The sequence below is a fragment of the Musa acuminata genome, chromosome BXJ3-7 (assembly GCF_036884655.1).
Source record: "Musa acuminata AAA Group cultivar baxijiao chromosome BXJ3-7, Cavendish_Baxijiao_AAA, whole genome shotgun sequence".
NCBI classification, from domain to species: Eukaryota; Viridiplantae; Streptophyta; class Magnoliopsida; order Zingiberales; family Musaceae; genus Musa; species Musa acuminata.
Window position 1 is genome coordinate 36,585,231 of NC_088355.1, and position 26,405 is coordinate 36,611,635.

The 26,405-nt window shown below is 37.8% G+C and overlaps 2 protein-coding genes across 6 annotated transcripts in view; both read right to left on the minus strand.

The window, feature by feature from the left end:
* Positions 1 to 252: 252 nt before the first annotated feature.
* LOC135641993 (protein HIGH CHLOROPHYLL FLUORESCENCE PHENOTYPE 173, chloroplastic-like) lies at positions 253 to 5,544 on the minus strand. Its single transcript, XM_065157725.1, has 13 exons — positions 4,995 to 5,544; positions 3,013 to 3,225; positions 2,683 to 2,887; positions 2,437 to 2,512; positions 2,192 to 2,327; positions 1,980 to 2,084; positions 1,785 to 1,865; positions 1,353 to 1,442; positions 1,223 to 1,288; positions 934 to 990; positions 776 to 853; positions 617 to 664; positions 253 to 527 (listed from the first exon to the last, which is right to left on the minus strand). The coding sequence occupies exons 1-13, from the start codon at positions 5,475 to 5,477 to the stop codon at positions 456 to 458; spliced, it is 1,710 nt and encodes a 569-aa protein (XP_065013797.1). The 5' UTR covers positions 5,478 to 5,544; the 3' UTR covers positions 253 to 455.
* A 947-nt stretch (positions 5,545 to 6,491) lies between these two features.
* LOC135643336 (probable histone acetyltransferase HAC-like 1) overlaps positions 6,492 to 26,405 on the minus strand; it is a 28,167-nt gene continuing 8,253 nt past the window's right edge. For 4 of the 5 annotated variants that reach the window (XM_065160159.1, XM_065160157.1, XM_065160158.1 and 1 more), the window contains 11 exons: positions 23,290 to 23,586; positions 22,910 to 23,185; positions 21,158 to 21,286; positions 20,791 to 20,991; positions 20,480 to 20,622; positions 20,080 to 20,392; positions 19,735 to 19,874; positions 17,125 to 17,203; positions 16,563 to 16,952; positions 7,203 to 7,420; positions 6,492 to 7,098 (listed from right to left, as the gene is read on the minus strand). In XM_065160159.1, the coding sequence (XP_065016231.1) occupies positions 6,984 to 7,098; positions 7,203 to 7,420; positions 16,563 to 16,952; positions 17,125 to 17,203; positions 19,735 to 19,874; positions 20,080 to 20,392; positions 20,480 to 20,622; positions 20,791 to 20,991; positions 21,158 to 21,286; positions 22,910 to 23,185; positions 23,290 to 23,586 (2,301 nt within the window). In that variant the 3' untranslated portion in view covers positions 6,492 to 6,983. Of the gene's footprint in view, positions 7,099 to 7,202; positions 7,421 to 16,562; positions 16,953 to 17,124; positions 17,204 to 19,734; positions 19,875 to 20,079; positions 20,393 to 20,479; positions 20,623 to 20,790; positions 20,992 to 21,157; positions 21,287 to 22,909; positions 23,186 to 23,289; positions 23,587 to 26,405 lie in introns of those variants that run through there. The other variant, XR_010498214.1, reaches the window with a different exon arrangement.

Below are 26,405 nucleotides of genomic sequence, written 5' to 3' on the forward strand. Positions count from 1 at the left end.
ATAAATAGTAAGAAACATTAATAATTGGCATCGAAGAAATTTGTATCAAGCTTAGTGTAATGGTTAATGGATCTCAATTTAATATTTTTAATCATGAAGTAAATGCTTTCTCTTTTATTGTTATGATGTTGTATTTTTCATTCGGTTTTCAAGAACGTTTGATATCCAATCTTCATGATCTTTGTAAGAATTATACAGTCATCATACGTACCTATCAATTAGAAATTAGAAGCAGCATTTCAAGAATTTAACTTCAGGAAGCAAATCCACATTTATAAATTTCTTTAACTACAGGGAAGTTTGGAGAAAGAAAAAACATGTCATCACTATCATTGCCGGTATACATTTACATCAAAAAGATGATTTAGAACTACTATCTGTCGAACCAAAAAAAAGAAAAAAAGAAAACTCATAGAGCTTTACAAGAGGGAACGATATTGCTGTAGGCGATGATCTCAGGTATTCTTCTCCAGAACAGACAAAGCTGGTGTCAGGTAGTTGTTTGCTTTGTCAGGCAAATGTGCTACCTGCAAAAGCAGCAAACACTTGAAATGATACCCGAACCACAGACTAAACAGTCTCATCAAATTAACAGGGTTAGATTGAGATCCATTACCAGTTCGTAAAGCTCATTCCCTTGCTCTGCAACATACTCATAGCACACCTGTATGTAATAAGAATGTCAATGTAAGCCACTCATCCAACAACAACAACAACAACAACAACAATAATAATAATAATAAGATAATTTGAGAGGTTATTGAATGAGTCTCACATCAAAACTCTTGTTTCTTGCCGTTGAATCATGCAATGCCTTGACACAGATATCTGCTACATCAGCACAGCTGATACCCTGTGTCACAAATCAATGTCAGGGAATTCTTGTGGCAATGGCATCGTGAAGTTATCAGTGTCGTGGCATGTTGGGCTCACCTGAGAGATCCTGTTCCCTTGATCAAAGATCAATGCACGCTGGCCACCAGGTTCTTCCTGAGACACAACTTTATAATTGGTCAGGAGGTATTTGCTAGGAAGTAGATAGATTTAAATACCATTCTTTCATAAACAAACTAGGGGAAGCTTATGACCTAATGCAACAAAATCTATTTGTATTAAGAATGCAGAGTGGTGTAGACTACGTGTGACGGGGGGTATATGCTGACATGCTTAATTTCATAAAAGATAAGAACATGAACATGAACATCAAGATACTGATGGTTACCTGCAAAGGACCGGGGCGAATGATCGTATACCCGAGGCCTGATCGTCTTAATGCATCCTCGCCAGCCTGAAAAGGAAAAGACTGAGAAACAAGTTGAGCTGATGGTACAAATGACAGCAATATGAAGTACCTTCTTGGCTTTGAGGACCTGGTCTCTTCTGCTTGATTCAATACCAGATCCTGTGCATGAAACCAATATGAAGTCGGTTTCAATGCCAGTCTGCACAAATCAAGGATTAAACTCTTTGATGATGACATTCATAAATTAATTTATTTAAAGAAGATATGAATCAACTTATAGAAAGAACAATTAGCTCTAAAAGAGAGTGTTGTTGGATGCATAATGAATGGCCTTGCAGATTCTTTTGAAAAATGGTAAAAATCTATGCAACATCTCACTGTCTGGTCATAATTCATTTCCCTTTAAACATTTTACTGCCTAAGTAGATTAGGGAGTTTACAGTTTTGAATTCAAGTCTCGTTAATGATACTTAGAGAAATATAGCTAAATCCTCCTTTAAAGGATTGTAGTGCAGATTATTTATATGATATGGGAACTCACAGGTAAGGCTTTTATGTATTCCATTATCAATTTGAAGCTTCTGGGATCCTGCTTATTTGCTCCAGGTGCTTCAACAAGTTTCTGCAGGAAGCATTATTGCATACACCTCAGAAGAAAGATTCCATCACATGACTACAGAAAAATGAAATAACATTGAGCTCTAAACTGATTCAAAGTTCAATATTAAAGTTAAACCTGTCTTCTTGGCTCAAATCGGATTGTCAATGTATGCACAAGGAAAGGGTCTAGTGGAGGATCATCTGGTTTTACTGGACGAAAAGATGAAAAGGGTACTCTTACCTGCATATTGCAGTGATGATGAGGTCGTTAAACACTATTATACCCAACTGACGTAAAAGATGAGTTAGAAAAAAATCTAAGAGACACAAAGTTAAGCTAATCCTCACCCTGCAGAAACCCACTTTTGTGTTTATTCGAGCAAAATACAATTTGCTTTGAGAAGTATCAGCTAGTGGGCCAGTCTCAAGTATCAATATATACGACTTCCCATTTCCACCAACAGATAGAAGCAAACCATCATATCTGACAATGTGATTGAACAAGATTAAGCAGTGGATTGTGTTCAAGCAATACCATCGATACAGAAAACAATGTAATGCATCGAACCACACTAATGGGAGATATAAAGCACCTGTCAAGGGTTGAACCCAATGGAAGAGAGAACTTTTTTGAAAGTTCAACATATCCACCTCTAGTGAAAACATATCCTGCAAAAGGAAAGGAATTAGAGAAGATACTAAAGATTTTTTTTTTTACACCATTCAATATGAGGATGAATTTTCATTGTTCCAATCGGGATATTATAGTCAAAATGGAAGATTAATTGCTTGGTTTTGAATTCAAGGAAACGGATAGATGAGTGGTACTTCATTACTACCAGAAAAGACAGCATCACCAGTCTCTGTAAATTCAAATTTTGCATCCATTCCTCCGTCATATTTGGCAGCAACTACATCCTGAAAGTAGGTTCCCTTGCGAACTTCCCAACCTTCTAGTGACTCAGCAGATTTAAACTTAGCAAGCAAGAGTTTGCTTTTGCTGCTCTTACCAGCTCTTAGCTGTGCTAGCTGGTTGTTATAATCCTGCAAGCATAAGAAGAATTCCAATGACCTAAGACCTCTGCTGCACTACCTATGAATATGTTAGGCAAGAAAGCCACTATGACAAGTGAAAGATGAGCAAGTAAGGATGATCGACAGAAAAGCACCTGAAATGCTTTGGTGACATTGCAGACTCCTTGGTAGTCAACTCTGTTTAGGTCCCCAGTAATAGCAGAGCGTGCAGTTGCACAGTATATTATTTTATTGCAACCTTGGACAGCAGCTCTCAGTGTTGAAGGTTCACCCACATCACCAACCACTATGGATACAGATCTTGGAAGCATATCTATCACTTCGGGATCAGCTTTTCTTACTAAAGCCTGATAAATGATTCAAACAAATAAGATGATTTTCAACCTAGATGGCAAGTAAATCAAGCAAATTCTGATTTAGCTTCTTAGTAGGAATGTATCTGAGACTAGCTTCCTCCAATTGTTACCATTCTTCAAGAGAAATCTCCCATGTGCAGCCAAAGTAACATAAGTATTAGTATCTCAATAAGATAATTATGTACTATTGGAAATAACATTGCAGCAGATTTTCCTTTTTCAAGATTTCTGGAAATTAGAAGAGCATTGATTATGATGAAAATATTGTATCTTGCAAAGATTATAATATCAGCACTAAGGAGGTGAACTCACTTGATATATTGCTGATATGTAACTTCCTTAATTGCTCTAGGAATTGATGGCTATATTTATGAAAGCATTTCATGAGTATATGTTTATATGAAAATGTTAGTTCGAGTATATATCTTAAGTCCAGATTTTGGAAACTTTACATCACTACAGGCTTTCTTTGAGACTATCAATGATACATTACATTGATTTTTTGGCAGCTAAATTAGCACCAAATCTTTTAGCTTCTCTAATTCCCATATCCCTTGCTTTGACAATTCTTCTACTTCTTTTGCCCATACAAAGTTGCTATATGGTACTAGGGCAACATTACACAATTGATTACCAAAAAATTACATAAATTAAAAAAAGCTTAGACCAAGAGTTTCCATGGTAAAGTTCCATTTCTAAGATATTAGTCATTTTCTAATTAAAAGAAAGCATAGAACACATTGCCACAAAAGTATTGTCATTCTTATTAATTGGAAAGCTCACACTTCAACTTTTAGTGGGTTGATATGAAGACTGTAACTTAAGTCAGGCACTTAGCAGGTTGAAATCTACAAACCTTTTGATAATTGTGCTTTGTTGTATATAGTAGGTTCATTTAGTAACATGTTTTGTGAAACATACAATTTTTTAATCAAAATATGAAGAATATCCATAAGCAATATTCTTCAATAAATTTATGTTATACCAATTGAAACATGAAATAATTATTATTTTCAAATTTAAGGTCCGTGGAAGGAAGGTGCTAATGCTTGTCATTTAGTAAGGCCATGGTCATCCACATGATGTTGAAGATACCCTAAACTAATTTTCTGTAAGAATTTGTCAATTACATGTATAGACACACATGATAACTTGCCTGGTATAAAATTTTAAATATTCTCTTATATATTTTTGTTGAGACATCTGAGTTAGTTAGTTCATTGTTGCACAAATGATGAGTCTCAAGTTTCCATGTGTGAACGTCATATACATCATTTGATATAATAAAAATTTCTTGCAATTTTTTCTAAAAAATATTCTCTTATACAACTAAATGGAGTCAAACATCATTTGACATTTACTAGAAACCTTTTCATAGGAATTTTTAACTTTCAAGATAAATGTACAATGTGGCAGCTATCTACCAAACAAAAGAAGAACAGCCAATTGACAAAGTGTTGACATTCAAGCAACTATTGATCTTAGAATCACAACATGGTAAGTCTTCCGTAATTGCAGCAAGAGATAATCCAATGGCCATGCCATTCCCTATCTTTGTTAGTCCCACAGGAAGTGGGTCAAGAGTAAGATAGTTGAATCAGGACTGCTGTGTGAACTAATAACGGGTTTTTATTGTGATTGATTTCATAGAATGCTTCTTGACCCATCAAGAAATCCTCCATTTTGTATCCACCATAAAGTTACTTTTCCCAATTAGCGAAAGGCCATGGATATGGATATGGTCAGGAATTCGATCGTACCTTGACCTTGTAGCCACGGAGCATGAGCTTCCGGACGACGATCCGGCCGATCCGGCTGGTGGCGCCGACGACGAGGACGGTGGTGTCCTGGGCCTCGGGGACGGTGAACTCGCACATGGGACCGCGGATGAGGAGGAGGCCGTCGTCATCGTCGGTGAGGGACCGCGAGATCTGGCCGAGCCCGGAGAACTTGCGCCACACCTCGTCGAAGATCTGCCGCGACCGCCGGCCGAGCCCCACGGGGTTGACGTCGTCGAGCGTCACCCCCTCCTTCCTCCTCCCCTTCTTGGCATCCCCATCGCCCTTCTCCGCCTTGCCCTGCTCTTCGCCGCCGCCAAGCTCGCTTCTTGGCCGCGCTAGCGGCAGCGCGGGGGAGGGCTTGAACCGGAGGCGGCCGGGATTGGGGACGGGAATCCCAACGAGACTGGATGAGGAGGAGGGGCGGAGGCCGGTCTCGTGGTGGTAGATTTGGCGGAGCGCCATTATGCTTCGCGCGTGAGATGTGAAGAGGAGAGACGAGCCATGTAGCTAAATGGGGTGGGAATTTTGGAGCGCAGCTGACGGCAGCCACAAATATTTGCGTGCGTGCGGTTGGCGAGAAGTGAGAGCGAGGATCAGTTATCCGTCCGCAGGGCAGCTTTTCTTGACGTGCGAGGACGTGGCACGAAACTGTTGGCCTTTTATGAAGCGGGGCCACAATCTTCAGGTGGGCCTTCAGCCCAACTAGCCTTGCCACGTTGGCCGGAGGGTAAAAGTCTTTATTCTGGTGGACAGCTGACTCCGTCGCTGTCGGACAGGGTGTGCTCGCGGGATACGACGTGGCTGTCGGGTGTTCACCTGTTTGATTATGGCGCCGTGGATTTCCCTTCTCTTGTTTATATATATATATATATATAACGTATTTAAACATATTGTGTAGGAGTATAACGCAGTGGCTATCCCTTGAGATTTAGCCCACAGGATAGAGCGGAGTTCAATGGATATGTGGGACCAGCAACCGCGTGGAAGATATGTTGAACCGATGCAAAGAGGAAAACAAGAGAAGAAAAGATGAGAAAAGAAGATCGATTCATTTCTGTTGCTGCTACCATATCCACGTACTCATTTTTCGAGCAACCAAGAGTGCGTTGACGCGGTTGAGGTACGTTATCCTCGCACAAAACTTGTGGAGATGAAATCAAATGGAATTTTAAGCGTAAGATATTTGTTTATTGGCCAGAAATAATATTTCAAATTAATTTCATCGTGATTTGATACTCTTGGAGTTGGTATTTTCATCTACTACCTCCTATCACGCGATCACAATACAATGCAATGCAATGCAAATTAACATTTACAGGAAGGACTTCATTAATATTAGTAATGCATTAATGTCTCTGCAGATACTTTTTACCTATTCAGAATGTGGATCCCCCCAACCGAGAGAGAATCACTCGAGAAGCATTCTGCGGACCTCTTTTGCCAGTAACATGAATTTTTTGGGACAAAAGGTAAAAGTTGGCAAAGAGCTTCCTACTAGTTTCATTTTCAAGGAGCAACATTCTACAAAATGGACAGGGTAAATAAAAGCACATTGGTCGTGCAACCCCGCTCTTCCCCAACTCCCTCCAGCTAAAGACACAAGGAGTAAAGAAACTGATTGGAAACTAAGAATGGATGAATCAAAACATCTATAATACAATTATCATCCACGAATGATGAACTTTACTGCATGAGAATAGAAGAACCGCCTCCAGCTGGTTTACCTTCACAGGTCGGAAGGGCACGGTTATCGTCTCGCAGATGAACTTTCTGTTGCAGTGACACAACAGAGGTGGAAGTCCACTTTCCTGTTCTATCAATTGGGTCATGTCATACCACTGATTCATCAACCTCATTTTGATCTGTTAAACCACCGTTGGCTGTGTATTCAAATAGTATGAATATGTGGTGTGTGGAGGCTAGTCTCCCGTCAATCCTTGGCTAACAATACCCTTTCTGTACATTTTGCTAATTGGTATTCGCAGCAACCTCAGCAGCACGCTGTCTCATCATCTCCATGACTGCAGCCCTCCGCCGGGAATCAGATTGCTGCTGCAACCTTCTCAAATGTTCTTTCAGATCTCTGGAGAAAAAGAAAATAAAATTAAGGTCAGTTTTTCAAGGTGGCAACAGAAAAGCATCTTAAAATAATCAAGAAGAATACAATAGATGGAATAAATGAAGTACCTGCATCGCGGTACACCGCAGTCTGATTCTTTACAAGCACGAGAGTGTATTTGAAGGAGATACCACATCTTTTTACACAGAACACAACCGCCTGAAGCACGTATCTTGCATTGTATACCATGCCGGAAAAGACCTTTAACTTTACGGCAGTTAGGATATTGACATTGAGGAGAGCGACATTGCGAAGCATGGACCAAAAGATCTAGCATTTTCCTAAGCTGCAGCACAGATGAATTTGTGTGAGGACATCATAGCAAATAGTTATATTTGCCAAATTGTGCAGAACTTTTATGGACTTCAAGAAAATAAACAAATCAAGACCAATGTTACATCTAGATTCTACCAAAAGTAAAGCAGCATGAGTCACATACTTTGCATTGCATTTTAAGTGAAAATTTCTTCAATAAAGATCCGTTGCATGAAAACCTGAGTCCATAGCTACTAGGTTCTAAGAAATTGCATGAAAAAGATATCAGCATGAAAACCTGAGAGCCCATTGTTACTATTCTAAGTATCAACATATGATGTACAAAAGATATTAGCATCAGTAGAAACATTATATAGACTGAAAAATCTAAATTGTTATTTATCAACCAAGGCTGGTGCAAGTCATAGAGGCTAATGGTAGGAAACCAATTTTACTAAGAATTTGACTAACATTAATAGTAGAACTGGCCTTCAAATTGAAGCAATACACTTTACTCCACATGATCTGTTTTTTGTTCCTGAGTAATGAAAGTCAACCTATAAAGGGAAACAGGTTTGTGGATCTTGAGATCTTGAGCAACAAGTATTAAAAAAGAAAAACTTCAGCAACAAAGTCTATTTTACACACACATACACAGGATGAGCTCACTAATTATGAGCAAATTTTGGATCATAATTATATAAATGCATATTGCAGAACTAGCACAAGCAAAAATACTGAATATGCAGGACTTTAATGGATATAGCCACAATATTATATGCTAGACTAATAATGATGGAAAGAATACCAATCTTGTGCTTGGCATGCTCCTGATAGACATAAATTCAACATCATATAAATTATATAGTTTGTATAATGAACAAACACAGAAAGCGAGGAACACTTAGGGTCCATGGATAATCCCTCGTTGGAGAAACCTTGATTATGTCATCTGTGGCAGATTAGACTACTTAACTGATGAGCAAAGGAAATCTCTAACTTCCTAAGCTAATTTAAAATGCATTGAAGGATTCTGAGTTTTGGGGATGAACCAAGATTAAGATGGCACATAGACCATTTATAGGAGCCTTACGTTATATGAGAAGTTGGGTAACTGCATGACTCTTAATATTCATTGTATTTGCTGCATATTTCTGTTTATAGCGTGCAGGTATTTGTGTAATCTAACATATATGAATTGTCAAAGAACAGAACTATTCATAATTTGCCAAAGTAAATCCAGTACATATTATTGTAATGTTTATATGGTTTTGCTTTTGTTATTGTTGTTTGGTGAAGGGAGATACAAGGCATACACAGGATATATATATGAATTTTGGATATACTTATTCAAACTAGTCAGAATTTACTGAAAAAGCACAAGTGATGACCTTAATCTTGTATATTCATCAACATGTAAGATATGGATACAGAAAAAGGATCAACATGAAATATGTAGGACAAGCACCCTGATAACCTTCACACTTATTTGATCAATCATCTGGAGTAAACTGTCTTGAGTTTAAGAAACAAATTAGAACATTATATCATATAATATACAACTGTTTGTTTCCTGAAAAATTGTAGGCAACTGACACCAATCTTGCAGCTGTTTTTGTTTAAATGCAAACTGGAAGGTCTAGATCTCAAGTGCTAATCATATATATCTTGACCAACTAATCTACCTCATATTATGCATAATAGACATGTTTAGCTTCTCTCTCACCCACTCTCTCTCTTATGCATAATAGACATCAATGCACATATCTGTTTTCCTCTGATATGCTGGTAATCATATTATGACAAAGCAGCAAGCAGTTCTGAGAGTTTGCTTGACTGTAGTTCTAGACTTTGCGCCTTCCAACCCCATCTTGTTCCTCTTCCCTGAAGTTCTTTTCATGGCTAGGCTAGATGATGTTTATAGGATTCCTTGTGTTCTCCAGGTATCACTCAGTCTGACCATCTTGACCAAGGTGTTCAAGTTCTATCCACATGAGTCCAAATCGTAATCCTACAATCTTCTCTTTTCCAATTCAGTCTCATTTGTCCACACATCTGAACCAAAGTCTAGAGGCACAACCACACTGAAACAAAGCCTTGTCATCCAGAACTTAATTAGTTTATGGACACCATAATATCAATTTGGGTTTCTTTTTACATTTCCAGTAGATTTCACCATAAAAAAGCTCCTTTGAACAAATCTCATAAGAACTGTCATGTCTCAATTGCCTATATGAGTTTGTTCAATGATTTATCATCAACAATTATTAGCTATTAAAGAATAGTTACCTCGACGGCTACTAAAACAATCAGGCACATAGACCACCTCTTTTCCATATTGCAGATGATGTGATCATCAATTGCACAAGACCAAGTTACAAGAATGCTCATCTGTTCTAGTCATTGTAAGGATAAGCTACTCATATTTAGATCTAATATACTCAGACTGAAATGAACCTTTTGGTGATATCTTTCTAAAGTAATTGAAACTTGGTGTTATTAAGAAGATAAAGAACACTACTGGCATAATTACACAAAACAAACTACATTAGGAAGATTAGTTCTAATTTGCAGGAGAGAATTTCCATTCGTAACTAACGATCAGCAAGGTTAGGACAACAAAGTCATGTTAAATTTCAACAATTGCTCCCTGTTTGAATGTGGTAAAATGAAAGAGTTTATTATTTCTTATGAACTACAGATTCAATACAGGTTACCCTGGTAAAACCAGTGTTTGACACACTGCCTGAAATGATACGAAATGGACAGTATGTACCAGTCTATCGGCTGAACCAAACCAGCCCATTTCGGATAGTACGTGAAACAATAGGTTAGGTATCAATTGTTATGGGTGATGTATTGACTGATGTGGTTAAAACTAATGGCGTATTACCTAAGATCTGTCGGTACTGATTGGAAGTTGACTGATACCGATCCAAAACACCAACAGTCAAACTGATCATTGAGGTCTCTTTTGGGGCTTTAAATCTCCTCCCTCTTCCCTTTTTCACTTTCACTCTCCCATCTCACTCTCACCCCCTCTCATGCACTCTCTCATTCTTACAACCTAGAATTCTTATTCATTTATGTAAGGTTCGTTATGCCGACCTCTGGTACGGACGGTACATACCAATCTGACAGAGACCGGTACACGAATCGCCCTCTATCAGGTGGTACCATTATATAACCCTGTATCAGGCAATACAGGGTCTATACCAGATGGTAATAATCAAAATCTGATCGTTACCGACCTGTGCCAATCAGTAACGGTCGGATTTTGACCGTTATCGATCAAGGGCTGAGATTGCCCTTTTCAAATGGTCAAATTGACCGTTTGAACAATAGGAAAGGGTTTTTAAACCCTTTCCTCCCCCCTCTTTCAACTCATTTCACTCTCTCAATCTTTTCAACTCTCTTAAAGTCTTTCTCACTCACATCTCTCTCTTATTCTCACATTTTTAGTCTCTTAAACTCAACAAAGTTATGACTCGTGGATTAGATGAAATTTGAGAAGCCAATTTGGGGGGATTAAAAGGAAGAACACTCTAATCAAGAGGTATGTATTTTCTTGCTAGATTTTTATTGATTTATGAGGAAGAACACTCTAATTTGGGAGGCTAATTTCTAGTTGAGTGGTGGCTACAATTTGAAGGGGACGCACTAGATTTAAGGAAGGTTGTCGTCCGTGTACTTTCGCATACAACGACATCTAGTGGTCGCGAATGTAATTGGTCAACGTTTGCATTGATTCATACAAAGATCCACAACAGACTATCGCATAGACAGTTGGAGAAACTAGTATATATCCACTATAACATGTGGCTAAGATTGCGGTGTATCCTCAATGTCCTTTGTGTTTTCTCATCAAGGTAATAGAAGAAGAAGAAGCAAATCCCCAACATGAGGAAGATCCCCCTCGGTCAAAATATGGCGAAAGGAGCCAGACAACATCAAGTCAGACTGCTCGAGGAACTAGAGACACCCAATCGTCACAGTCGTTCACCTAGTTGTCATGAACTTAGGTGGTGTTGCCTAAGTTGTGCGATACCCTTGCGTGTCCGTTCGCAAAGGGTCAGCCTTCCTGAAACTTCTCATGGTCTCTTAAGGACCTACAAAAGAGAAGACAAATTAGAGGAAACATTTAACTTGGGATCCCACAAGCAGCCAATTCAACAAACACTTAATAGGCAATATAAATTATAACCATAGATTTTACAAGCTCTAAATGGTCACATGACAAAGGGTTTAAGGTGGTCCGCCGTAACCAAAAGTCCCCATAAGTGCCCATAAGATACTATTGCGGAACAAAGCAGCAAACCAACCCTATACACTACCCCAAAGGCCCATTCAACCATATGCCACCCGAGTAGCTCCTGGGTGCTATGTTGTCTGACACTTCACACCACTTTACGGAGCTAAAAAAACCCTAAAATGACTACCTGGATGGTCTATTTCTGAGTAGTTTTCCCTTTGCACGATGACTATACAACTTGCGTTTATAAGACTCAAAGAATCATGAAAGCCAACCAAAATGGGGTTGCCAAGCTTTTTGCAAGCCTTCTATATGTTGTGCAAAGCTTGAACAAAACTGAAAGATCACAAATATACACAAGCATTACATCAAACACCCTGTTTACTACTTTGTCCGTGACATAGCGTACAAAGGCAAAAGCAAAGAGGAAGGCAATAGCATCAGCTGCACCATTGGAAAGAATCGAGTCGGGCGACGAGACACCTTCCCAATAGCATTCAACAACCCGCTCGGTCTAGAGACAAGGCAGCGACGTGGACAACAATGCCTCGACCAATGATGGCGATGACACTGGGGAGTCGATGGTCTTGTCTACACAATTTAAGGATGGTGCATGGACCAAGGAATAGTATTTTACATATGTCATCCAAGATTTAGATCATGGAACTCGACAAGGTATTGGTCAAGTTTATACACAGAAGGGAAAGACAACAGATGATTTTGAGCAGATACGACAGAGCGTACATGACGTAAACACAGAGTGAAGCTCATCGTATTTACAACCATCGTATTATGAAGAATCTTACGACCAACAATAGCACGATGATAGTTGGCCATACTTCTTCGAGTAATAGTACGATAATCGATCTTACGATATGGAACAATAGATCAGTAGCGAAAGTAAGAGTTCTGACATTTTCCATGCTTTGCATCAATATATGCCACATTCGTCTTTGCCTCAAGAGCTGCATCGGACACATGTGATTCACAACGATCAGACTACAACCATCACCACATTAATGCACCAATGACATACGATGTATTTATACACTATGTCATGAGACCAATTTTAGGATTGAGTCCGACAAACATATCAAATTGATATATAGATAAAAAGGTAGAACTAGGTATATCCATTGATCGATTACTTAATTTATTTGAATCTAAAAGTTTAAATTGTTTAAAAAATAATCTAACAATTCAAATCATTTCTTTATAGACAATTCAATATTAACGGATGGACGATTTGCAATGCACTACAAAGCTACTCCAAGCCCGAAAAAGATGTGCTACTATTCTTATCTAATTTAGATTTTTTTGCTAAAATTATACTAAATTTATATTTATTTCTAACTTAAAAACCTTAATCTAATTTTTTTTCTATTTTTCAGGTATTTTTAGCGTACTGATATACGATATGTTGATGCATCTCGATACGTACCATACTAACCACTGATTGATACATCGGTATGGACCGATAAGACGAACCTTGCATTTATGACTAATATACACTTTATTATTAATTAAATACAATAAGATTATCATTAAATTAGGATAAAAATGCTAAAATAGGATTTTTTTTGTGAATTTCTAACCATTTTTTACTTTGTTTTAAAATCAGGTATATACCAGCACACCGACATATGTGTTAGGATCCCTTAAGATTTCTTTATTTTCTAAGCTTTTGAATAATGTTTATTGAGTTTGTTTAGTTTAGTTAGAGTCAGATAGAGATTTATTTAATATTTATTATTAGAGTCCAAGTCCTGGTGGACTCTGGGTGGAACTCTATAAATAGTGATGTAACCGTTTCTTTTCGGCAGACAATGAAATATTATTGTCTTTTGACAAACCCTAGGAGGCCGATCCCCTCGAAGTGATCATTCCCTTTTCTCCCATTTCTTCCATGATAAAACCCTAGGGTCTTATCATTTGATATCAGAGCAGCGATCCTCGACGTTCTCGCTGCGGTTATCATCCAAAAAGAGAGAGAGAGAGAGAGAGAGAGAGAGAGAGAAAGAAGAAGAAGAAGTCGTAGCCTGCTTCCCCTGCTTCCGGCCAGCCCACCCGCCACTGTTGCTCTCCGGCCAACAACCACCATCGCCCCGCTTCCCGGCCAGAGCCCACCGCCGCCCATCGCCTCCCACCCGAGCCACCACAACTGCCAGGAGACGATGCTGCTAGTGTCCCATCCCGCCGCAACCCCGCTCCCCTTCTCCACCACCACCGCCGTTGCAGGGCAACCCATTCTCCACCGCCGCTACTGCTCCCCAGCCACCAACCTCCCCTTCTCTAGCACCGCCGTTGCTTCTCGGACAGGGCGACTCACCTCCCCATCGCCGCCCCTGCTTCCCGGTAGCTCGCACCCCTGCTTCCCTTCTTCCCCACCGCTATTGCAAGGCAACTCCTCCACCGCCGCCGCCGCTCGACCACCGTCGCCGCTGCTCCCCGGCCAATGACCTTCCCTCCCCATTGCCTCATCTCACTCAAGCAAGAAGGGCCATGGCGGCTACTTCGCAGCCAGCGGACCACCCCTCTCGTCGCTTCTACCGTCGGCGATGCTGCCCCTAGCCGCGACCCTCGTTGCCTCCTCCTCGACCACTGCCGCCGCTACTCCCCGACCAACGACCTTTCCTCCTCACATCTTTGCGCCGCCCTGCCGCAACTCCAGCAACGCACGCACCACCGATTCCCCTTCTCAACCTCGGCCGTTTTAACGCTGCCTCCCTCCTCATGGCAATAGAAATAGGGCAGCAACTCTTCCTCCTCGGCAACTTCGGGTCGACATCAGAAACAAGAACTGGGGATTACATATTTGCAGTCTTACGCAATAGCTACCGATAACTCGGTGGAAGCACAAATGGAAGCATTAGAAATCAGAATTGAGAACCGACAGCAAGAAACACTTAATGATTTCAAAAAGAGCATACTGGAGAGCCTTAACAACTTGCAACAAGATGGGAGCTCAAGTTCTATGTTGAACAGATCTAGAGATACAGGAAAAGAGCCCCAAAATTATGACACAAACTACCCATGCATTAAGGTAAGATTTCCGAGATGGGAAGATGAGGATCCGACTAGTTGGATCTCTAGGGCAGAAATTTTTTTTCGCTTTCACAGGACCCCAGAAAAATCCAAGGTAGAAATAGCCTCAATCCAGTTAGACGAAGATGCAATCCAGTGGTATGATTGATATGAAACTTGCCATGGAGTTCCTTCGTGGGAGCAATTCAAGAGAGGGCTTCTTGTTCATTTTAGCCCATTTGAATACAAGAATGTTGATGGATAGCTCGTCAAAATTTGTCAGAATTCTAATGTGTTGGAATATCAGAGCAAGTTTGAAAGATTAACAAATCAAGCCAGAGATTGGCCTGAACGACAACTTGTGTGTACATTTATTGAAGTACTTAATTCAGATATCCGGTGTGAAGTTAAGGCTCGTCAACCCCGCACTATGATAGTTGCGATCTCATTTGCACGCTTGCATGAGGAAAAAATCAGCAGGAAAAATCGTCGAAACAGAAGTAACCACAAACAGATGACCAACAAGCCACTCGCCCCATCTATTCTCAACTGGAACCCTAACACCGGAAGACTAACACGAGAAGAACTCAAGGAAAGATCAGTGAAGGGTTTGTGTTGGCACTGTGATGAAAAGTGGAGTAGGGAGCACCGATGTAAACAAGGGCAACTTCTTATAATTGAACCAATTGACGAGGAACCGGAAGCTAAGAATGTGGACTCCGATCATGAAGGTATGGATTCTAATGAAGATGTTGGACCTATCATACATATAGTGCATTCATTAACCAGCTACTCTAACCCGCAAACTATGAAAGTTGGAGGAACTCTGGAACATCAGCATGTTATAGTTTTGATTGATACTAGTAGCACTAACAATTTTATGGACAATAAAGCTGCTGACCGATTGACCTACCACATTGAAGGTTGTAACAGATTCGAAGTAAAGATCGCTGATGGACGGATTTTAACTTGTGATAGCAAATGTTCAAAGATAAAACTGATTATACAGGGCCAAGAGATTCTTACAATGATTACTACATTAAAATGCTGACCTATTGCTTACACTATCAAAAAGTGGAGACTATACTTACTTGATCAACGGGTTGTGATGCGTTGCAGATAGCCTATAACTGAAGTGTTGAAAGAGAAGCTCCCCGAGTTTGATGCTGCTCAGCCTTGAGGACAAGGCTGATTTGAAGAGGGAGGAATTGTTAAGATCCTTTTATTTTCTAAGCTTTTGAATAATATTTATTGAGTCTGTTTAGTTTAGTTAGAGTCGGATAGAGGTTTATTTAATATTTATTATTAGAGTCCAAGTCCTAGTGGACTATGGATGGAACTCTATAAATAATGATGTTACCATTTCTTTTCGGCAAACAATGAAATATTATTGTCTTTTGACAAACCCTAGAAGGCCGATCCTCTCGAAGTGATCAAGGAGGCCGATCCTCTCGAAGTGATCATTCTCTTTTCTCCCCTTTCTTCCATGATAAAATCCTAGGGTCTTATCAATATGGCACACCAGTACCGATCGGAAGATACCGATCCATCCACGGACTGATACCATCGATCTGCATGGTATGACTATCCCTGGGTAAAACAATTGTTATGCAATCTTCATGTTATCGAATTCAATACAGGGCTATATTTTTTTACTATCATTTTGATAACCAAACTAATTCATTATCTGTATTCTTCCACAAAAAGAAAACAAAAAAAAGCTTAAGAGTTATAGAAATTCTTTATAAAAAAACATAATAATGGTTCTGAAAATGTTAGAAACATTCTAAAAGAAACAAAAAGGACAGCATGACAATGACTAAGAATTAACACGATACTATGCTCAATGAATTGGTGACATCCAAAATAAAGTGCAAATTTTATTCAATAAAGTTACCTGTAAGACTCGTTTTGCCCGAGCTTCTTTGTTTTGTGCATCATGATCAACCATCGATGGATGATTAGTCAACATATGAGGATGATCGATACCACCTTTTTGATAACAAGTATTGCATACATCAAAATCCGGACAAATTTCACAACGCCAGCCGTGACCAGATTCAATATCATGATGGCAGACAAGGCATGTGGTCACAAATGCAGGCGCAGTAGGATTATGGAGGTGATATAAAACCATCATTGATGAATGCTTAGCACGGCGAAGAGTATCATATTGATAATGGTTTCCTTGACAAAGACTCAGAAATGCCTGCCTGGTGTCAAAAAATTCACTTTCTAAGATATCATCTTTGTCTTTTGTATCCTGAGCGACATCATTTATTTCAACCTACAGGATAAAAATGTGTACTGGATCAAAGTTTTGGTAATATACACAAAAAATACACAATAACAGTAACTCAGCCACAAGCATGCAGGTCTTTTGTGAGATGTATACACAGACACACAAAAGAAGATAAGATTGGAAACACAAGAATGAGCATTCCATTACAATAACTCACTGGATACAGAGTATGCTTTTCCCTACTATTAGTAGGATGTCTATCCCTTTCATCAACTCTTTGTTCTGCTTCGTGGCACCTACAAGTCAATAGAAACAAATCAGTTCCAGACTCCAATATTTTCAGCTCCTCTTAGAATAACACACATGGATGTTTGAGCAGAATAAATTCATTTAGAAGCAACATAGGACCAATGAGGAAAGACATTTAACCAGAGTAGTCCAAAGCAAAGTATGCAATTTCGTACCGTACCGGAGTTTCGATGTTCACTCGGTACGGTATGAAACTGTATACCAAGCGGTATATCGTTCGGTATGTATATATATATATATATATATATATATATATTTCATTCCGTCCGGTAACGGGCAGTCTATGTACCGGTAAGTTAACGGACCGGTACATACCGTCCGTACCGGGCGGTATTATTCGAAATTGCATACCTTGGTCCAAAGTTCATGGCTGAATCACTTCAAACTACTTACACTAAATCTTGTATGTACTAAAGTATGCAGTTATTCTAACATTTCTATATTTGTAATGGGCAAGAAACTTGATTAGGATGCAAACCTGCTTTCAAGCTAGCTTGTATTCCTCCTTTTGAATCACTTCAAAGTTCAAACTAATAACACTAAATCTTGTATGTATTAAAGTATTCAGTTATTTTAACAGTTCTAATTTTGTAATGGGCAAGATGCTTGATTAGGGTGCAAACCTGCTTCCAAACTAGCTTGTTTTCCTCCTTTTAATCCTTTTTCTTTTTACCCTTTAACAAATAAAACAAAGTTTCTTCTCAACCTATTATAAGATTATATATACTTTACCATGGTTAAGAAAATTCATATGAACCTTCAAAGCTGTTCTCAGTGTAAAAATAGTTGTCATTTATGAAATCTCTCTACTCATTACACCATGAGGATCCACCCAAACATAATTAATAGAGAATTGACTACATGGATAATTAATTATCAACTATTGGAAGCAGAAAGTAGTAGCGGAAGGTAGAAAACCAATACCATAGTGATGTAAAACCAAAACTAAACTGCATCATTTTGTTTTAATTTGATAGTGATCTGTCCCAATGATCCTCCAGTGGTTGAGTAAATCTTCCAAAAGCCAATGAAACCTAAAAATTTGATGATGTAGATCTTACCCTCCCAGACCCCACATTGACAAAAGCCTAGTTCACAAGCCCTCTCCAAACTGAAAGAGACAACTCATTTGCTCAACTTTATTGTTTCCAATAGTGACTGGTTCAAAATTGGAGGACCATCAATGATCCATTTGAACAAGTCATCAAGAGGCAGCAACAATAAGAGACGAGATTCACCTAAAAGTAGGTTGTTTCGAAACAGAAAGCCAGAAAGCAGTAAAAGACTTTTAAAAGGACAAGCAGACTTGAACTTTCCTAGATCCCATATTGGTGCAGGAACCTCATGCACCTGGCTGCCTATTGCCAAGAAATAATTATATAGTTGAGTTTAAAGTCCACCAATTTGGTAGCATGCAGAAAAGTCACTAAAGTGGAACCAAGTTAAGCACTTCTAGACTAGTCAGTTTTGAACAAAAAAGGCCCAAAAGCAGTAAAATAACTTTAGATAATCACTTCGCTGAATTTTAAGGAATAGCACTACCATATAAATTTAGAAGCATCAACTAGTCAATGATGTTCAGTACATTTACTTGATTGCAGTTATATAATCTTCAAACTTATAGCCTATCAGAAGCAATTAGTCAAGGATAATTCTTTTAAAAGGAATGAAAATAAATCATGATATTTAAACCAAGGTTCGCAATACCATACCATACCGGTATTTCGACCTGGGCTCGGTACCGGTATGGTACAGTATACCGAGTGGTACACCCAGGTGTACCGAGTGGTACACCTAGGTGTGCCGAGTACTGTAACACCACCACAGTGCTACAGTGCACTCGGACTGGTAACAGGCGGTCCGCGTATCGACAACCTATCGGACCGGTACGTACCGCCCATACCGGGCGGTACAGTTCGGTACGACAGACCCTGATTTAAGCAATCAATGCAGAGTAGACAAAAAAAAAAGAGTATGACTTGATAATTAGAACCATATTATTTATAGGTGATGTTATAGCTTCAAAACAAAATTTCAATAATTGCTTAGTTGCTCTTCAATTCATTTGTTTTGCCATTTGACTCATCCTTTTCTTCCTTGTAGAAGTTCAAAAAGTAGCGAATAGAGAGAAGATGAGACATGAAGAGAAAGGGAATTATATTCTTTAAAAACAGTGCCTCCTGTTGCTAGAAATAAGAGCAAAACATGTTTGAGGACAAGCATGTGAATAAAATAAGTAACAAAACAATACTAGAATGAAAGACATCATATTTTTGGCATACCTACTGGCATCAGATGACCGAATGCCATAAGGTACTTGCAACAATTAATATGGAAATAACTAATTTACATTTGACATATGGAGAATCTCTATCAAACGCCCCTATCAGCTATATTCCATCAATTGATACCATCTATCGATCAAAGATAATTAGTTTTTGCCTTTTTTGTTGTTGATTTTCATGATATTTTAGCTCTTCAAAAATATGAGAGTGCTGCCCTTTAGAAAGATACTCACTTGTCACAAAGTTGAAAGTTTTTGCATTGACTGCAGACCCATCGTGTCCCAGATACCATAAGTATGCAACAATGGGTGCAAGCATACTGCAAATGGACCATTATAAAATCTTCCTTCATAGGGCATATGGTTTCACCAAGCTGTATAAAGAAAACAAATATAGTTAAGTTAACTGGACATAATGGACTCAGGAAAATTCTCAAAATAATTAAGAAATAAGCAAGACACATGATCAATTTGGCTCCATCAAACAACCCAGCAAATATTCTACAAGACTGTTATAAGATGATATGAAGATGAAATTCTCAGTTACTAAATAATGAAGACCCAAGTAAGAGAAAATACTTTTTGCATCAACAATGCATCCTTAGAAGCGTTTCCAGAAAGATCAGTTTGACCAACAGCTTTTAAAGCCCTTTTCATAATAGTCTTTTTCGTTTTTCCTTTCTTTAGTTGTTTTCTACAATCTTCCTCGTGGCGAAGTTGGGTAATCATATCCTCAGCTGCACCAGGCCAATAATCTCCATCAAAATATGGCAAACGAGCTGCGGTTACTTTAGCCTTGCTCTCCCCCATAGTTACAAAGAAATGATCATACAAGTTAGTCAGGTCAACTGCAATATTCTCCTTAGCAGCTTTTCGAAGCATAGTTAAGTACCTGACAAAGTTTTAAAAAATAATGATAAAAAAAACGGAATCAAGAAAACAATACTTACTGAAGGAAAAAGATGACTAGAAGCTTTACCATTCCCTGAGTTTGTCAGATTTTGGGGTCTTCTGAATCTCAGGGTGGCAGTACAGTATGTAGTCTTCACCCTTCAAAGGAGGGCAAGCCCAAATGTAACAACTGGTGAACCCCCGTTTCTTGCAATATTCAAGATATCCAATCTGTAAGGGCACATAATCATTTATCACTCATAATGGGACCGAAACAGGAGACTCAAATTACACCTTATCATCATTGCTTCTGGAGGAAAAAACATGTAATCACCAAAAAAATATGGAAACAGATTAATTTTGAGAACATCAATAAAAAGGCTAAAGAACTCCAAGTACCAGAATTTCATGATAAACAAAAGTCCGTAAAGCTTCCCCAGTCACTGTTTTGATTTCAGGCCTGAAGTACTTGACGGAATCTAAATATGAAAGATAGACACGCCGTTGGTTAGGGAAAGAGCATTCTGAACTAAATTCTTGAACATACATCCCAAATAGGCATACTTCTACACCTTCTATCTTCTGAAACAACAATATAGCCTGAAACAAGGGTCAGTTAGTTTAGAGTCTTTAGACTATGTAGATTTCATCATAAACTTGGAGCTACTACTTAAGATTTTTTTGAAAGTTTGGTTAATCTATTTCTGCAGAGTAGGACAATAGGAATCATGCATTCCATGGTTTATCAAGTATGTAGCTTTTGTACCTTGGATTTATAGGGAAACTCTTTAGGGTAATTTTCCTCCTGAAATATCTCGAGAAATTGCTGCTTTACTTCCAATTTTTTGTCAACAGATGATACAACCCTAACTACAAGCCCTTCAGCTGATGGCACCTGATATATGGAAAAGAAGTAATAATTTTAAAACTATAATGAACAAGAATTTACCATTTCTGTTTAGAAACAAAAGAAGCTAAAGGAATATAAAAGCATGATAAACTTGCTTACTAATGAGTTAAACATGTCTGTACATTAAATTTAGTTGATGACTAAAAACTCAGGACAACAATAGTTCAATTAGGTAAAACTCCACTATTATTAATGGCTGATGAGATCAGCCCTAAATTGATACGCTCATATATAGGCCATGAGCATAATGAACACATGCATCATTCTCATTGTCTAAGACTGATCCTACAGAAATAAAAGCATGTGATTATATGAAGCAGCTCATGGATAGGTCAAATGTGGCTCTTGAATATGCTGAGTTATATCAAGAAAGGGAAATCATTGGTTATGTACCTAAATTAAAAGTGAAATAGAACTTAAATAATTAATCCATCAAAAGGTGAGGGCACAAGATTCATGCCATTATTGGTTTGTAACTCTCTCCATAGTTAACATCATGGCATGTGAATAACAGTAAACCAATTTCAACATTTTCAGATTAAGTAATGTATAAATAAGACTTAACTAAGACCAAACAGAGAGTATTAATTATGATATGCAAAGCATAATTTATGATTGCAACACCAGATATTTTTTATTGGTCTCAGTCCACAATAAGGTTACTTCATTGCTAGTTGGATCATTCTTGGGTTTTGATGAAACAAGATCTCTGCATAGAGGTCTCAGGTTGCATAAGTTAAAATTCCTAGACTTACACTAGAGGAGTCTTGTGCAATGTGCATCATATTTGTAGGACTGGGACAGGTTAATAAGACTTTGGCTTTTTTTCCATGATCTTTGATAAGTGTTCTCTAAAATCTTGGAGTTGTTTTTAAGTTAGATAACTAGTTGTAGATTTAAATTTTTGGATATAATTCCGATTAAAGACAAAATAGATAAGATGTTCTGATCTTATATAGAGCCCTAATTCTTCTGATTATGTCAAGTTGATCAGTAAAGGATTCAATGATTCATGTAAAAAGTGTACCAAGAACACCTCGTGCCATTCTGCAGATCTCTTCCTTCTCACATATAATGTATGGCAGGAACAATTAAGAGTTCCAATGGAACTCATATTTTAACTAGCATGCAATGCAAGTTTGAAAAAGTAGGGCAAAGATAGAAAAATATAGTATGGGTATCAGAGATGAATCTGATCACAATAAAACCTGATGTTTTACTAGAAGCTAAAATACTAAAATGCAGGACTCATAGAAGATGGTTTATGAAGTGAACTATAGGTCCAGAAGTTATCAAGGTTCAACCAAAGTTATCTGGATTAGACATTTAAATGACATTAGAAATTACAGCAGGAATAGGAGAAGAAGAGAAGCAATATACGGAGAATAGAAGAACAAGGAATCCAAGCCACTGGTCAAACGGAGGTTAGTAATGCCATAGATGTCTGATCAAATGGAGGTTGTTTGGCACCATTTATGAACTATTACTAAAATATGTAGTTATACGATTTTGGCTATAGTTCCTAGAATGTCTTTCATGTCCATCAGAAGTGCAGACCAAACTGCAATTTGTAAAATTGAAAAGGACACGGAAACGAATCCCACTAACCTCATCAAAAGTTTTCCCAAGATGCCTGGATCTCTCTTGCCTCTCCTGCTTAAGCCGTTTAAAAAGCCGTTGTTCTATGTGATCACTGAGAAAAGTTCTTGGCAAATCTTTTGCACCAAGAACAGCACTCTGGGGCAAGGGCTTGCGTTCACCACTTTCTATCTCCTGCATGTAGCAACTAGGGCAAGTGTATTCGGCTTCTCCATCATTTCTTCGACCATTAAATAGAGCACATATTTGATGTTGCCAAGTTTCACATTTATCACATTGCACCCACTATTATAGAACACAGATGACAAATCTTTAAACTTTTGCATAGTAGGCTCTAAAACCCAAAAAAGATAAGAAAAGAAAAGGAAAAGGCCAAAGAAAAAACTTACCCATTCTTCAGTTTCCTCATCATTTCTCTTCTTCTCAAGCTTTGTCTTTAAGAATGTAGATCCTTCAGCTTCTATAGTGTCACCTCGAGCCTCATTATAGCATGGTGTACAAACGTAGAGACGGGTTTCACCACTTCCAATTGTATAATAAAATGCATTTCGCTTTATTCGAGCACCACATCGAGAACAATATATTGGAGGGGGCTCAAAAATGAGTTTTTCCACTGCACAAAGCTGGCACGAGTTCTCAGTCATCAAGCACTCCATTGCTTGATTCCTTTCAGCTTTGGCCTTACTCTGCAGGAAAAAGAAAAGAACGAACTAACACTAGTTAGTTGCATTGATTGACATGAATAATCTTACATGCATTTTCCAAAGAAATGAATAATCTGATACACACCATGTGGCATACGTGTAGCCAACAACTCAAAAGAATGATACCTTTGAATAATGCACAAAAAAATAAATAAGCAGTGACACAGGCCCAAACCCCATCTTAGTTTACCATGTATAACTTCCTTATCCGTTTAGGAAAGCCTTATTTGATTGAACAAATCTTTTCTTCCTTATTGTTTTTTTAATCTGCATACGTTATTAAAAACTTACAAACTGGATGAGGCCATTGTTGAAAAAATGGGAACCTCTAAATTTGGCAAATAGCTACGAGGGTAGAAAAATTACATCCCAGGTATAAAAGGACAGTGGAAGCATCATTAAAGACTTGAATTTTATTGACAGAATATTGAAACAATTAGCTTCTACTCTCCAATTTCTACAGGAATTTTGGTATGAAGTGTTGTTGACACTTAATGATCATAATTATCTAATGTTAATTTGAACTACAGGCTGTACAAGTTATTAAAAAGTTATCATGAATATGAGACAACCTGATAAACATAGATATTACGTCAAGTGAGTGTACATCAATATATTAAGGTGTAGTAGCCAAAAGACTTTTGATTATGTTAAAAGATGTTAAAATATAATTGGTTCTGCTAGTTGCACACAATCTCCTGATTTGTCCACACTGGCTATTAAGATGACAGGATATCAGATGGCATATATAATCAGCACCTTGTCACGGACATGAGAAAAATGCACATCACTGTTTGCCCCAAGAAAAAAGAAATATCATTAATAGACTTATCTAATAGCCTATTAATTTGGGATCACTACTATCAAGTTCAACCTTCATCATATTTCCAAATAGATGGTCAGTGGGGAAGAAAGATAAATTCATGTACCACTGGCTGCTGCAATTATCATAATTTTATAAGGATAATGGTTCTAATTATTGGATTGAATAATTTTGCACAGCATATTTACAGTAATGCAGCCCAATACTTGAAGTGCTACAGAGTGCCATTGTGGCCCACAGACCAGAAAGCTATCAACATGCACCATGCTAATTTATGTTGGAAATACTAATACATGTCCAGCCAATTAGCCTTTGCCCAGTGGAACCATATTTGGCACAACCAGTTGCCACAAAACTATAAGCCATGATTAAAAAATATAACAAAAAAAATCCTTTCTACCAAAGATGAAGGCAGATGCTGAGTTTTCTAATTATATTTCAGCATGAACAATGTGGTAAAATGGAATTAGTAGATGCAACAAATGCACCGAAAAAACAATGTAAAATTTGCCAAACAAACATGCCCCAAAAGTTAAAGAATTTGTTCGTATTTATTTATTCAATGGTTCTAGAACTGACAGCTTATCCTTTAACCAATTATCCAAGATATAAGAAATACTTTTGAGTCATGGTTCAGAATACCAATTGGACTAGCATGTACTAATGCAACCAAGCACCATTAATGGACTATAAGTGCCTTTGGGAACGCATTTACATTTTTAATGTGCATTTTAAGAAAATGATTTGAGTGAATGCATAATTATAGAATGACTTAAGTGTTTGATAAACAATAGATGAAAATTGTATTCAAATATGCATTAGCATAGGTGTTGTTTGGTAAAATTGTTTTTCAAAAGTCCATTGAATACTTTGTGATAAATTTACCCTTCTAATATTTTTAATATTTATTCAAAAATGAATACATATTTTTCATTTAAATTAATAAGTAAATAAAATAAATTAAGTAAATGAATGAATGTATGCAATCTTATAAAAAAATTATTGTATGACTTAGATATATAATAAAGAAAACTATAAAATCATATATATGGATGCCAAATAACCTTTGAAAAGAAATAAATAAAATTTCACCTTATCGAACACATAAATCATGTTGGTTAGGGGAGAAATCGAGAGAAGGGGAGAGGAAATGAGGGTTAGGATTTCTATTATATAGTGATAATTTTTTATTTTAGGGTAATTTGGGAAATTGAAAAAAATTCATTAGCATCCAGCAAATGCTAAAATGCTAATGTTATCCTAGGGTAGCATCAGAATTTGGGCATTTGCAATGGGGCCAAATGTGATTTGAGAAAAAATTATCAAACATCAATTTATATTTAAAATGTGCATGGGGCCCTCAATGAACATTTCAAATATATCCCCCGATGCACCATATAAGCTCAATACCACTCAATTCACTTTTTTTTCAATAAGCAATGCAGATCAATAGACCACTCGGTGTCTTGGTAACATATGAGTCTGACCTTTCACTGAAAGCGATCTAAGACCAGTATTTAAAGCTTTAAATAAATATCTTTAAGAAATCTCATAGACTCATACAACTGACAATCAAATTGCTACAAAAAGTCTTCAAAGTTTTCACTGTTGCATTTCAAATTCAACAAACATGTCTAGAGATCAACCAGCAAAAATATGAATTATATTGAACATCCAAGTATCCAACAATTTCCATTTAACGCAAATACACACTCAAATATGTGCTCAACATTTAACACTCTCTATATGCAAGTGTAAGACTGCATACTGATTTTTCACATACCCCACATAGACATAGCTGGAAGCCTTGTGCACTCCACCATACTTATGTAAGCTCAACATCTTCATGTTTTTAAATTGACAATTAAAATTCTATTTAAGGCAGTAAACTATATCACACTCATCCAAACCCTATTAGTGCAGGAATTCCGAACAAAATAGTTTAGTAAGGCCAAAGGCATTTCAATAGTGATACAAA